The 14,559-nt window shown below is 41.7% G+C and overlaps 1 protein-coding gene across 1 annotated transcript in view; it reads left to right on the top strand.

Moving 5' to 3' along the window:
- The first annotated feature begins 1,116 nt into the window (after window positions 1-1,116).
- The window catches only part of NAA25 (N-alpha-acetyltransferase 25, NatB auxiliary subunit), a 64,723-nt gene continuing 51,280 nt past the window's right edge, over window positions 1,117-14,559 (top strand). The window contains exons 1-3 of the mRNA XM_052654598.1: window positions 1,117-1,174; window positions 10,141-10,226; window positions 10,669-10,807. Coding sequence (XP_052510558.1) covers window positions 1,117-1,174; window positions 10,141-10,226; window positions 10,669-10,807 — 283 coding nt within the window. The remainder of the gene's footprint in view (window positions 1,175-10,140; window positions 10,227-10,668; window positions 10,808-14,559) is intronic.

The following is a 14,559-nucleotide window of genomic DNA, read 5'->3' on the forward strand; positions in this document are numbered from 1 at the left end:
TAGTCACCCCCCCCCCCCCAAGTACATTTAGGGACCTTTGTGGTGGTCCAGAGGTTAAGACTGTGCTTTTACTGCAGGGGTTCTATCCCTGGTTGGGAAAATAAGATTCCAAGTACTGCAGGGTGCAGCAGAAAATTTTAAAAAACAAACAATAAAAGCATTCTAAAATCTTTGATTTTGGAATTTTAGACTTAAAAAGAGAGTGAAAAGAGGATTAAGTTTTCACATACCTCTCAACCACTTAACATCTTGCATTACCATGGTACATTCATCAAAATGAGAAACCAACATTAGCACAATACTATTAACTGAACTCTAGACTTTATTTGAATTTCAACTCTTTTTCCACTGATGCCCTTTGTTCTGTTCCAGGATCCCAAGGAAGATACCACATTGTGTTTGGTTGTCTTGTCTCCTTAGGTATTGCTGGGCTGTAACGGCTTCTCAGTGTTGCCTTATTTTTCATGACCTTGACAGTCCTGGAGCCTACCGGTCAGGCATTTTGTAGAATGTCACTCAGTGCGATTTGTTTGATGGTTTCTTTGTAACTAGTCTGAGTTTATGGGTCTTCCAGAAAAAAATACTACACAAGGGACGTTCCTTTCTCATCACCTCAAACTGGTAATGTTAACTTTGATCCCTAGGATGCTTCTTAGCAGGCTGAGCACCGAGGAGAGGTTGAAGGGACCTCTAACTTTTCTGGCACGTTTCTACTTGTCGCTCAGCACCCTTTTCCCCCTACTGTCCCCGGGGTCACCCTCCCACAGAGTTTCCGGTTCCTCAACAGTGAATCAAAGGCAAGTCTAACTGGTCCTTCAGCACAGAGGAGAAACAGGATGAGCAGCAGCAGCCGAGCCCTGTCTTTAACCAAGTTTCTCCCCCACCCCTCCCCTCACTTTTCACCAGCAAAAGGGAGGAAAAGGAGCCACTGAAGCGACACACCTTGGGGGGCGGGGGCGGGGATGCAGTTTGGGTGTCTGTGTTTTCCGCGCCGGCGCGTTCTGTCGCAACCCCGCGACCATCGCGATAGAAGCGCGAGATCGGCGCTGGCCCTTTAACAGCCCCTTCCCGGGGGCCTGCCCCGCGCGTGCGCACTGCGGTCCTGCGCTTGTCATCATGGCGACGCGGGGCCATGTGCAGGACCCTAACGACAGGCGCCTCCGACCCATTTACGGTGAGTGCCTGGGGCCAGTCTGGTCGCCAGCCGAATGCGCCGAGGGCTTCCGAAGCCGGGGCGAAGGCCCGGGAGGGGCGCTGAGGGGCCAGAAGCCGAGCCGGCGGGCACAGGGGGCGGGCCGCGCGGGCCTCTAGGCCTCAGCCACGGGCCTCGCGTAAGCGCCGGCCTGGCTTTCTCGAGCCCTGAGTTGGTGGCGGCGCGGCCAGGGCGGCCGCAGGTCGGCAGAGCCGGCCTGACAGGCAGGCCCTGTGAGACACTACTCTCGCCGGGACCTCCGCTACCCGCAGGCTGCGTTGTCCGTCCGCAGGTGGAAGCTGGCTCCGGCATGAGGGTGGAACACCCCAGCGTGAGGGAAAATTCCCCACTAAAGACTTTTTACTTGAGGGAGCGGGGCCTAAAGGGTTGTCTGACTAACTGTGCTCGGGGCACAGGGAGAAACAGGTCCAGAGAAGGGAAGGGGCTGAGGCAAGGTCAACCCATATCGAGTCAGGAGCAGGCCCGGATTTGAGGCTCCCAACACAGAGCCCTATGGTGGAGGAACAGCTGCTCTGGGCACACGTGGGAAGCGGGGGCGGCGGGGCGGGGGGGGTCTTGGGTCCAAAATAGCGGTGAAGCGACTCCAGTAGCTGGTGTCGGGGGCATGCAGGGAGGGCTCTTCCTTCTTGTAGCTTCTCTGGTCTTTCCTTTGCAGCCTGCCTTCCGCGTGCTAAGTGGATCCCCTTTCATAACGCTTACCTCAACCCTCAGGCTTTAAGACCTTGGTGGCATTCTGCTCTTCCAGTTGGGAAAAATCACGTATTTGAGTAAGGGAGGAAAACCTCTTCAGTAATCGAGACGTTCTGTAATTGGAAAGTGGTCCCATTTGTATTTCCTTTCCCCTTAGATGCTTCTGTGGTCTTGGTCTAGTTCATAGTGAGGAAGACTTCAAGGTCAGTGACTTTCCCAAAGGAGGCCTCGTGTTTATAGGGTAGATGTTACTTAAATGGAGGCTGAGATGATTTAACTTTTTTGGATGGGGGTAACTTTATGTTTCTGGTACAACTGGTAGTGCTTTTTGTAATTTGTATAATGTTTTGCTCTTGAGTCTTATTTGATTCTAGCAACAGCCTTGTTGATAACAACAATAATAATTATTATTATTAACAGCAATAATGTGGATAGTCTGCTAATTATGTCAGTCACTCTCCTTGGCCTTTTGTATTTATTATTGTTTGATCTTCACATTTTCTCCTGGGGTGGGTGGTTTTTCCCAGTCTCCTTCTCCGTTCCTCTCCCCCTCTTCTTTCCACAGATGAGGAGACTGGGGGCTTTATTGATGTGTAATTCGTTTAAGGTCACTGACCTAACATGAAACTGGTATCTTAACCCCTGGGGACTGTCCCAGACTTTTTAACCACTGTGTTAGAAATCACCTTAGTTTGCACTGAAGACACTGATTTGCCAAAGGTCACAAAGGTGGAGAGTGGTAGATTTCCATTTTCCCAGGGCTGTAAAGTCTTGTGTATTCCAGTATCCGTTTTAAAGGGCAGAGATGAAGTATACAAGGGTGTCTTGAGGGTAAGTTCTGAATCCAGAGTTCACAATGGGTAGCTCATCACTGCTTTATAGCAGCTGCCTGCAGACTTTTTCTTTTTTAAAAACTGAATATTTTTAAGAATAATTGGATTTCTAAAAATTGTTCTTGAGGACCAAAGAAAATGTCTTTGGTGCCCCATAAATTGCTTAGAATTAATGTTTTGAACTATCCAATAGGAAAACGAGTCCCTTTCACATTGTTAGACATCAGGCTATGTTAACCAGATATGTAGGTCATATTAAAACTGAAGTCAGAATTATGTAGCTTTTCTTATAGCTACATGGGAAGAAGATTAGAAGATACTTTAGGAGTTCCAAGGCAATTAATATACACTGGCAGAATTAGGGAAAGGACTGCCCTTGACTTCAGCACTTCTGACCTCTGGACCTTGGGACAGCCTCTGCTTTTGTGTTTAAATACCTTGGTATCCCTAAACCACTATTGTCCCTTGAATTTATCTCATTAGCTGACACATGAAGGAGCTAATGCTTGGCGGTGCTTACCCACCAGCCCAAAGTTCAACAACACTCAGCATTGATTGAGTGCTTGTTTGTGTGCTAACTGTCCTGTTTAGTAGGTAGGATTATTGTGAGCATAGTACTGAAGGCCAGAGATTAACTTGCTCAGGGCTGCAGCTAGTAAATTGTAGAGCTGGAATTTGAACGTGGCCGTTCTCACTGGAGAGCTCAGCCCTTACTGAGACTCTGCAGCCTCGCTGTCTTTTGTGCAGCATTATTTATATTACAAAGGTTTAGGATTTTACAGCTGTTAGAAGCTTTGCCTATGACTTCAGCTTTTGCCGATGCAGTTGAGGGTAGAAGAGGACAGGGTGATTAATTGTGAAAATTATGGTAGGTTGAAATTCTGTTTTTGATGTCTCTGTATGTAATAGCTAGTTTAGTCTAATGTCTTTAGAGTGCTTCTCTTTACTCATAAATTGGTAAGTTCGGGTATTGCAGTTTTGGTTTTTGAAAACCATCTTAAGTTTCTCAGAATGCCTACTTTATTGTTTTCTCCTTTCACTAAAATTATTCTCTTGTACTTTGTGATTCTGAACAGATTTTCTATTCCCATGTGACTTGGTGAGCTCTAGTGCTTGCTTCTACCATTATTTAAAAATGTTTTTAGTAGTTAGTAGGGGTGTAGAGTTGGTAGTGATGGTCAGATATGGTACTTAATAAATTTTTATAGGATGCAGGAATTGTAAAATAAAAATAGAGAAGTTTCAAAGAAAAAATATCTCTGTAGTCTTTAGAATACACACACACATACTTTTATGGCACGAGATCCATTCTAATCTTTGTTACTGACTTACGGTCTTTTTTTTTTAATATACTTATTTAAAAAATTGTACTGGGGTATAGTTGATTTAGAGTGTTGTGTTTGTTTCAGGTGTACAGCAGAGTGACTCAGTTATTCACGTATCCATGCTTTTGTAGACTTCTCTCATGTAGGATGTCACAGAGTGTTGAGTAAAGTTCCCTGTGCTACACGGTAGTCCCTGTTGCCTACTGACTTGCAGTCTTGCTCTAGCCTGAATCATGTGTAACCTGTTTCCTAGCTGTGTTTCCTGAATGATAATCACTTCTTTGGTGCTTTAGGACATTTCCCTTCCATGTGTAGCCAGACTCCAGGTAATTATTTTGCTATAGTTTGTTATTAAAACTTCCCAAGTCTTCACATGATTGTTCTATATATTCTGAACCTTCTGTTGGGCGGTGTTAGCTCAGTGAGTCTTGTCCTGTTTCGCCCCAAGAGTGACAGGGTGTCTTGGTGAGTGAATATTATCTTTTCTTTCTGTAGAAAAGTCACTTGGCACAACCTGTAGTCTTCTGTTCTGAAATCTTGACCTTTTAAAAAGCTCTTAGACTTTGAGATTCTAAAAACATTTTAAGCTTAGAAAGACATGATGCATAGAAAAATCCTAGAAGAATGCACAGAGTAGAGGGTAGTGGGTGTGTAGGGCAAGATTACAAGACTAATCATTCTTTTCATGTTATACCTGTATGAATCACTTTTTTCCCCACTATACTGTATTATTTTTATTATTTAAAAATTAACTGAAAAGACATTTAAAAGTCCAGTTTGATTACAGGAAGCCATCACTAATCATTGGTTCCTTGAATATCCTATTGTGGTCACTTTGTATTTATGTATCTCTTTCTCCCGCATTGTAAAAGGATGACTCTGTGGGAAGTAGGTTTAAAAAGGACAGATGCAGGATGGAAGGCCATCAGTTCGAAGGCATTATTTGTTTTTAAGTTGAACCATTCATTTTTAAGTTCAACCTCACCACCCCCCGTCTTGCACGTTAGGTATCTAAAAAAGGCTTGTTAATTAAAAGAATGTTTCACCTACAATTTGTGTTCTCGGTAAAAGCAAGACTTCTGTTCTCAAACATTTAGGATTTTTAAGCAAAGAACATTATAATTTGAAAGTGGAGCTGTCTTGTATTCAGTCTTTTTCTAAATTTGGAGCAATATCTTGACTGGTCTGAAGTCCTTGTAGGAAGTGAAAACAGTGCAGGTTGTCAATTTCAGCTACTCTGGAAGGTTTAAAAGCATTTGCAAGGACTCCTAATTTAAAGGCTTTCCTTTTTATTTGTGAGACTGATCCCTTTTCTATTGTCAGTATTTGTATGATTGGACTTCTGATTCTTAAGTATGTTGGTCCCAGGGCCTCTCTACAGGGCCCGTAGACAGTAGGCCTGTATGTGTCAGGGCCTACTGCTGTCTGTCGGCACCTGCAGGGAAGAGGAGCTTCTGTTGGCCGTATTACCCAGGAACGGGGCTGGCTCATTCGTTCAGTAGATTTTGATAGTCTCTTACCAGTGGTTTAACCCCGTGTTCCCCAGATTTTTATCATTCTTTTATCCAGTCTGATGATTTTAGCTATATTATAGTATCATCTGTACTATTAATTACTTAATATTTTTCTCTAAGTTGACTGTTAAATTTATTTAAAAATAATTTGTATTATTGGGCTTCCCTGGTGGTTCAGTGGTAAAGCATCCGCCTGCCAGTTCTGGAGACGCAGGTTTGATCCCTGGGTCAGGAAGATCCCCTGGAGAAGGAAATGGCAACCCTCTCCAGTATTCTTGCTTGGGAAGTCCCGTGGGCAGAGGAGCCTGACAGACAACAGTCCATGGGGTTACGAAAGAATTGGACACGACTTAGCGACAGGGCTTCCCTGATAGCTCAGTTGGTAAAGAATGCGCCTGCAGTGCAGGAAACCCTGGTTCGATTCCGGGGTTGGGAAGATCCCCTGGAGAAGGGAAAGACTACCCACTCCAGTATTCTGGCCTGAAGAATTCATGGACTGTATAGTCCGTGGTGTTGCAGAGAGTTAGACACGACTGAGTGACTTTCAGTTCACTTCACTTAGTGACTAAACAACAACAAATCTTTATTGTTACCATTAGTGGAAAATCTGTCACTTGCCCTGAGAAAACAAATCATGAGAATAAGTACCTACAATGAAAAGAAAACAATGTTATTAAAGTCTTAAATTTTTTTTTTTGTTGTTGAACCAGTGGCATGTAGGATCTTAGTCATAACCAGGAATTGAACCTGCGCCCCCTGCAGTGCAAGCACAGATTCTTGACCACTGGCCTGCCAGGGAAGTCCCTTAACTAGTTTCTGATAGTTGTGGAACTCTCAATCTGAGACCTGTTGCTTCTCTGTTTGAAAAAAATGGGGGGGGGGGGGGACATTAGCAAATATTAAAGAAGTGACAGGCAAATGCCAATTTGAGTATCTCCTTAATATAAAGGAAATATTAGAAGTCAACTTTCTCACTGTGTTATCTAGTACTGCCTACAGAGATCACCTAAAAACAGAGTAGTTGGAGTGATAATTGTGCTTTGAAAAACACTGCTTTAACTGACACATCATCATCTTATTTCCTGTGTCTGATTCGTGGATGGCTGACTGGCTTACTCTCATTAAGGGAACCATACCAGTCCTAATGGTCAAGCCACAGTTACCCTTGAGTAAGCTTTTAAAAAGACTTAAAAAAATAGAATTAGGATATCATTTTTTTGGCCTTTTTTCACCAAATGCTACATAATTTATATTACAAAGTCAGTGATGTAAAGTGGAAATAAACATTTCCCAAAGACTCAGCAACCAATTAATCAGTAGGCTTCCAGGAAGGGGGAGCCTGACAGCAGGCTGAATGTGGTGGGGTATCTTAGCTAAAATTCTTTTGGGTTCAAGGAGCAGAAACCCTTTGACACAAGCTCAAGTAGAGCGAGTTTGTTTATAAACCCTGTGGGAGCCTAGGGCAGGAATGCAGTGTTCTAGAGCCTGATGGAAACTGGAAGGCTGTCAAGATCTGAAGCTTCTTTCTCAAACGCTTGTCTCTGCTGCTCGTATCTGTTTGTGTCTATTCTTTTCTCTGCTAGGTTCTCCAAGCCTTTTTTTTAATGTGCTTACTCATCACTTATGCAGGGCCCAAGTGCTGGCTGAAGATAAAGTAGGGAGAGGTTGTTTGCTTAATCAGCACCGCCCCCTATCCCCCCCATCTATTTTTTGATAAAGATAACTGACATTATTCTTTTATAAATGTTATATGAATGAAGAGCCAAGAGATAACTCCCTTTTCACTCCCCATTAACCAATTTGCATCTCCCAAGGCTCCTTCCAGATGGAAATTCTGGACCTGCCCCAGATAATCTCAAACTGGAAATATTTATTGCCTTCCAGATGGAGTTCTACATAGCTTTCTGACTCCAGGTTTCAGCATTGCAGTTATAGATTACCAGGTTTACCCAGCTTGGGTCAAATGTCCATTCCATTGGGCTTCAGTTACGTGATCTAGACATACTCAGCCAATTCTACCACTTCAGCAGAGTCTGTGGAAACCATTCCCAGAGAAGAGGGCAAGGGTACAGGATATTAATATATCAGAGCCTTGTCAACAACAGAGAGGAAAAGTTAAATATCCCTGTAGTCCTAATCTCTGGTCTGATCTGTTTATGGGGAGATCCTCAGAGTTGGGGTTTCACCAAAGATACCTACTCTTTGAGAAGGCTTCAAGATGTGGTCCATGAACCTGGAGTCTTGCAGGACTGAGTCAGACATAACTTAGAACTCACTCTGCATAAGACCAACACCAGGTTATTAGAAAGAGAAGATATCATTTATTGAACTGAAATGTCTCTCAGATATTCTATAACGACAAATGGTGGCCTGTCGCCGGAACTAAGAATTTAAGAAAACTGGTATTAAGTATTCAGGCCAAGATTTTGTGTGCTTTTAGATTTCTGTGATTTCGCTCTGAGTATTAAGTCTTTGATCTTTTTTAGATTGTGATTCCTCCAGAGTAAGTCGTCTTAGTCATTGTACCTAGCATTATTGGTGCTCATTGGTATTAAGTGCATTGAAGAGAGACTAGAGATGAAACTCATGTGTTGATGTGGTTGTTTTTTAAAAGTTGTGGCAAAGTATTCATTGGAGAAAAATTGAAGCCGTCAGGTAAAATGATAGTGCGTTTCTGTTATTTGGCCTTGAGCCACCAGGGCCGTAGCTGATTTTGAGTTGTCTTTGCCTCCTCTCTCCCTGTTGCTAACGTGGGACCTTGAGGAGCAAAGAGGGACCAGCTGTAGTAGCCGATTGTGAACTAGCTTGTGTTCAGCCATCTTTCTGTGTTCTGAATCAGCAGCTACCACTCAATTTCCCATTTATAACACTTCTTTCTTTCCTTTTCTAGAAATGAATTTTTGCTTTTATTCGATAAATATTTTTCAAGTTAATCAGCTTTGTTTTTCTAGAGTGGTTTTTCCTATTCACCCACACACCCCCCTCTTCTCCCGGCAGTTTCCCGTGTTACTAACATTTGCAGTGGTGTGGTGCATTAGCTATAGTTGCTGAGCCAATGTAATATGTTATTGTTAACTCCCTAGTTGACTAGTTTACATTAGAGTTCATTCTGTATGTTGCGCATTCTGTGGGTTTTGACAAATGAATAATTGAGGCATACCGTCATTACAGCATCATACAGTTTCACTGCACTGAAAAATCCCTGCTCTCCAGTTATTCATCCTTCCCTCAGCTCCTGGCATCCACTGACTGTTCCACTGTGCCTATAATTTTTGCCTTTCGCAGTACGTAGCTTTGTCCTGTTGGCTTCATTCTCTTGGCAGTGTGCATTTAAGAGTCCTCTGTTTTTTCCTTCGACTTGCTAGCTCATTTGTTTTTATCACTGAATAATATTTCATTGTATGGAGGGATGTACCACAGTTTTTTATCCATTCGCCTATCGAAGGACACTTTGGTTCCTCCCAAGTTGTGGCAGTTACGTACAAAGCTGCTGTAAACATTTGTGTGCAGATTTTTGTGTGAAAGTACGTTGTCATCTCATTTGGGTAGATAACAAGGAGCTGGATCATATGGTTAGAGCATGTTTAGTTTTTTAAGAAACAGCATGTCTTCCAAGGTGGCAGTGCCGTCTTTGCATTCCCAGCGGCAGTGAATAAGAGTTGCTTTGGTTCCCTGTCCTCACCAGCCTTTGGTCATAGATTAGTTTGAGTTGTTCGTGTTTTGTCAGTTCCCATGCTGATTTGGGACCTCGATGAGCCAAGAGGGACCTGGTAGTAGTCGCCGCGTTTAGTCATCTTGTATCTAGAGTTGGCATCTACCACTGTTGCCCATTTAACACACTTCTCATTTTCTTTTAGATCCTCTCATTTGGAAATTAATCTTTGCTGTTATTCAACTTTTGAATAATAATTGATTGGTTTTCTTCCTTAACAAAATTTTATAACAAGTCTCCATATTCCTTGAGTTTTGGAATGGATGCATAGGTTAGGGAACTTAGAAGTCAGTTTTTTTCAAAGTCAGTGCTAGTTTCTGTTTCAACTAATGTATATGAAAGAACTGTTTTTCCTACCTTGTCAACTCCTAATATTGCTGGATTTAATTTGCCATCCCTGTTACTGTCTCTTTTTTTTCCCCCAGCAAATTATTCTTAACTCTGTGACATAGTAAGTACACATTACACATTTTATTGAGGGAATGTGGTCCATTTGGTAGATTTGAAATTTGAGTATAATAAACTGTTTTTTTAGATATTTTGATTTTTGTGTGACTAAACCCATTTGTTTCGCATAGGTAAAAATATTAGTGTCATCTGTCATCTAAATATATTTGGTCTTGAATCTTCATTAAGGACTAGTATAACTGGATTATATTGCTTTTGGATGAGAAATGACTATAACAAAATATAAGATTAGGTTCTGGACCATCCTGGCTGTTTAGAGTTCATATCGCTCCATGATATTTTTAAATACCAAATTAGGACACTTTTTGAAATATCTAATACTAGCCTATACATTTTCATATTTGTTGTTGAAGAAATATAATGATCCTAACTTCTGTTTTCATAGATTATCTTGATAATGGTAATAATAAAATGGCAATTCAGCAAGCAGATAAGTTGTTGAAAAAGCATAAAGATCTTCATTGTGCTAAGGTAAGTTCATTTGCCTTCGAGTTACTTATATTTGGTCGGTTATATATTATAATCTTTAAAGGGAAAGATGTTTCATTAATCTCTTTAGTGCCTGTGTTTTTCGGAGTATTTCTTAGGCCATATATTTTCCTGGTCACTTAAATGCCATAAGTAGTATTTAATTAAAAGCTCACTGCTTTTTTCTTTGGACATGACTTCTCTAATTTAATTATTCAGTTTTCACAGGTCCGTTTAAGGGCTGTTGTACAGTTTTTTTGTCTTGCTTTGTGCATTCTTAATATGACTGAAATAGGAAAGAATCTTTATTTGCTGATATTTTTAGTGAAATAGTTGATTCGCAACCTAGGCATATCTTGTAATTTACCTTGTGCTTTCAAGTTGCCTTTCTTTGGTTCACATTTCCTTTTCTGTTCTTTAAAAGCAGTCTTGTCTTTTCTCTCAGGTGTTAAAGGCAATCGGTTTACAGAGAACTGGAAAGCAAGAGGAAGCCTTCATCTTGGCACAGGAGGTGGCGGCTCTTGAACCCACAGATGACAACTCGCTGCAGGCACTGACTATTCTTTACCGGGAGATGCACCGACGTACGTTTCTTTCTTTTCACTGTTTTTAAAACTTTGCTTAATTTTTTGGATATTTCTGGTTGACTTCTGTATTTGTCTAATTTACTTACCACTCATGATTTGATGGATGACAGCAGGTAAACTAATGCATTAATCATGGCCTGCAAAGGCTGTGGACAGAGTGGCTATTTTGCACATATTAGGATCCTTGAATTGGAATGAGGACTTTAATTTCATTTATGACATTTTTATTTGCTAAATGAAAGAGTTGCTTTTTCCCCACTTTAAAAATCCATATATTTTTGGCTCTGCGGGGTCTTTGTTGCTGCTTCGTTGGCTCTTCTCTAGTTGGCGTGAACGGGGCCTGCTCTCTGGTTGCAGTGCGCAGGCTTCTCACTGTGGTGGCTTCTCTTGTTGCAAAGCATGGGCTTCAGTATTGCAGCTCCTGGGCTCTAGAGCAGAGGCTCAAGCATGTGGCACATGGGCTTTGTTGTTCTGAGGTGTGTGGGGTCTTCCCGGATCAGGGATCAAACCTGGTCTCCTTATTGGCAGCTGGATTCTTTACCACTGAGCCACCAGGGAAGCTCCTTTTCCCACTTTTTATTATGGAAAATTCCAAACATAGAAACAGAACAACATAATAAACCCCAGTGTGCCCATTACTCACCTTCAGCAATTATTGACACATGGTCAATTTTAGTCTATACCCCTCTGCCTGCCAGATTATTCCTGACAATATCCTAGGTAGTGTTCAGTTTCATCTGTAGATAGTTTTTCCTTGTTGATTTCTTAAATGTTTTGTTATGAGATATATATCTTTAATAATACATGTTATGGAAGAGTATGTTTTATGTAACACACTAGAACATTTGATATGAGGTAAATGAACATTCATAAACCTACCACCCAGCTTAAGAAATCGAGCATTATTAGGACAGGCGTACCTTGGATGTATCATGGGTTTGGTTTCACATTAGAGTGAATATTGCAATAAAGTGAGTCACATGAATTTTTTCTCCAGTTCTCTCAACCTTTATGGAATGAAAGAGAGTTAGGGTCTTCTTCTGGGTTAGGCTTTGGCTTAAAGGAATATCGTGGCTGGTTTGATTGTCTACCCAGATCACTGAAACTTACTCCATGTCAGCAATAAGGCTGTTTGACTTTCTTATCATTTATGTGTTCACTGAAATGATACTTTTTTTTAGGGGAGCGCTGCACCTCTTGGCTTGTGGAATCTGACTCCCCATCCAGGGAATCCCTGGAGTAGTACTTTTAATTTCCTTCAAGAACTTTTCCTGTGCATTTACAACTTGGCTAACTGGCACAGGAGGCCTACCTTTCAGCCTGTCTTGGCTTTCTACATGACTTTCTCACTAAGCTTAATCATTTCTAGCTTTTGATTTAAAGTGCCAGTCATGTGACTCTTCCTTTCACTTGAGGCTGTTGTAGGGTTATTAACTGGCTTCATTTCAATATTGTGTCTCAAAGAATAGGGAGGCCTGAGGAGAGGGAGATAGACAGGAACAGCTAGATAATGGAGCAGTCAGAACACACGAACATTTGTTGATTAAGTTCAGGGTCTTAAATGGGTATGATTTGTGGTGCTCTCAAACAATTCCAGTAGTAACTTCAAAGACCACTGGTTGAACTTGCCTAGTTGTCCAGTGGTTAAGACTCTGTCTGCCAATGCACGGGTCACAAGTTTGATCCTTGGTCTGGGAAGACTCCACATGCTGCGGGCACCTAAGCTCGTGTGCCTCAGAGCTGGTGCTTTGCAGTTGGAGAAGCCACCGCAATGAGAAGCCCGCGAATTGCGACTAGAGAGCTGCTCTCACTCACCACTGTAAAGAAAGCTCCTGTTCAGCAGTGAAGACCCAGCACAGCCGGATAAATTAATGGATTGAAAAAGAAAACGATCACTGGCCATAAATCACCGGAACTTTACAATAATGAAAAAGTTTGAAATATTGTGAGAATAACCAAAAATGTAGCAGTGACACAAAGGAGCAGATGCCGTGGGGAAGATGGTGCCAGTGGATTTGTTTAGACGCAGGGCTGCTGCAAGCCCTCAATTTGTAAAACACACAGGACCTGCAAATCTCAGTAAAGGGAAGTGTAATAAAGAAATGAGGCATGCCTTCGATGAGAGGACTTCTGTCTGTCCTTTGTCAATCTTATTTCCCCTTTAACTTTCTAAGAGGGATTTGCTATCCTGAATTTTTTTTTTAATTCTCTTGCTTTTCTTTAAAAATATTTTCACATTTGTTTTTCTAAGCAATACATTGCTAGCTTTGCTTATTCTTGGACTTAATGTGAATGGCTTCATACTGTACATCTTCTGTAACATGCACTTTTCATCTAATATCCAAGTGCTTGTAGTTAATTCATGCTCACTGCCACAAAATACTTTTTTGGGTGAGTACACTAGAATCTAGGAATGGAGGTGTTCGGTCATAGGGTGTAGGTTCAGCTTAAAGATAAACATGATGTCAACTTGCTTCTAAATTTACCCTCCCACTAGTATCACCAACTCAATGGATGCGAGTTTGAGTGAACTCCGGGAGTTGGTGATGGACAGGGAGGCCTGGCGTGCTGCAATTCATGGGGGTCCCAAAAAGTCGGACACGACTGAGCGACTGAACTGAACTAGCAGTGTATAAGAGTTTTAGTTGCTTCACATCCTTGTCATTGGTATTCTTAGACTTAAAAATTTTTTTGCCATCAAACCATCATGTTGTGCTCCTAAAAATTCACAGTTTTTGTCGATTATTTCTCAGTAAAACAGGGGAAAAAAAACAAATTTTTTGCCAACCTAGCAGGCAAAAAATGTTATTTATAGTTCAGTTTTGTTTTTCATTCTTATAAAAGATTAAAACTTAAGAATTGAGGTATATCTGATTATTCAGGGATTATGTCAGTTTAGTGCTATGGATTCTCTCCTAGCGTTAAAAAAAAATTATCCTACAAGTATTGGTTGAATGTTTTTCTATGACAAGTATGTACTAGAATCCTAAAGGAAAGGTATTCTTTCTGCTCTCATGTTACTCATAGTCTATAAAGAAAAATAGATCAGTAAATAGTATATTGCATTATATATTAATACATTGTATAAGAAAGTGATTTAAAAGTGGCAGAAGGAAGAAAGTGGCAGAAAGAAGCAGTGATCAAACTGAGGTGGAGGGGCAGAGATGGTGTCAGGAAAGGATTACATTTGAACTTGCATAGTTTCTGGCAGCGTGCATGAGTGTGCGTATGCTGCGCCTTGTCCGACTCTTTATGACCCCATCAGCTATAGCCCACCAGGCTCCTCTGTCCATGGAATTTTCCAGGCAACAGTACTGGAGCAGGTTGCCATTTGCTTCTCCAGAGGATCTTCCCTACCCAGGGATTGAACACACATCTCCTGCCTTGGCAAGTGGATTTTTTACTGCTGTGCCCCCTGGGAAGCCCTGTTCCTGGCAAGAGGGGATTACATTTGAACTGGCTTTGAGGTGATGTTCTCTCAGTAGAAAAGAGAGGAAAGGGGAATCCAGGCAGAGGAAATAATGTGAAGTCATGGAGATATGCTACAGCCCAGGGCATCTTGTGGAACTACAGATGTTTTGATGTAGCTGGAGCGTAGTGTCAGGCGGAAGAAATTTGGAAGAAGACAGAAAGGCTAGACAGACCTGGAGAGTCTTATATGTTGTAAATGTCATCGGGGGGCTGACCTAGTCCATTCTTTATTGAAAACACCTGAGCAAGGGAAGAGTAATGATCAGGTGAGGCAAAGC

This window comes from Budorcas taxicolor, chromosome 17 (assembly GCF_023091745.1).
Source record: "Budorcas taxicolor isolate Tak-1 chromosome 17, Takin1.1, whole genome shotgun sequence".
Taxonomy (NCBI): Eukaryota; Metazoa; Chordata; class Mammalia; order Artiodactyla; family Bovidae; genus Budorcas; species Budorcas taxicolor.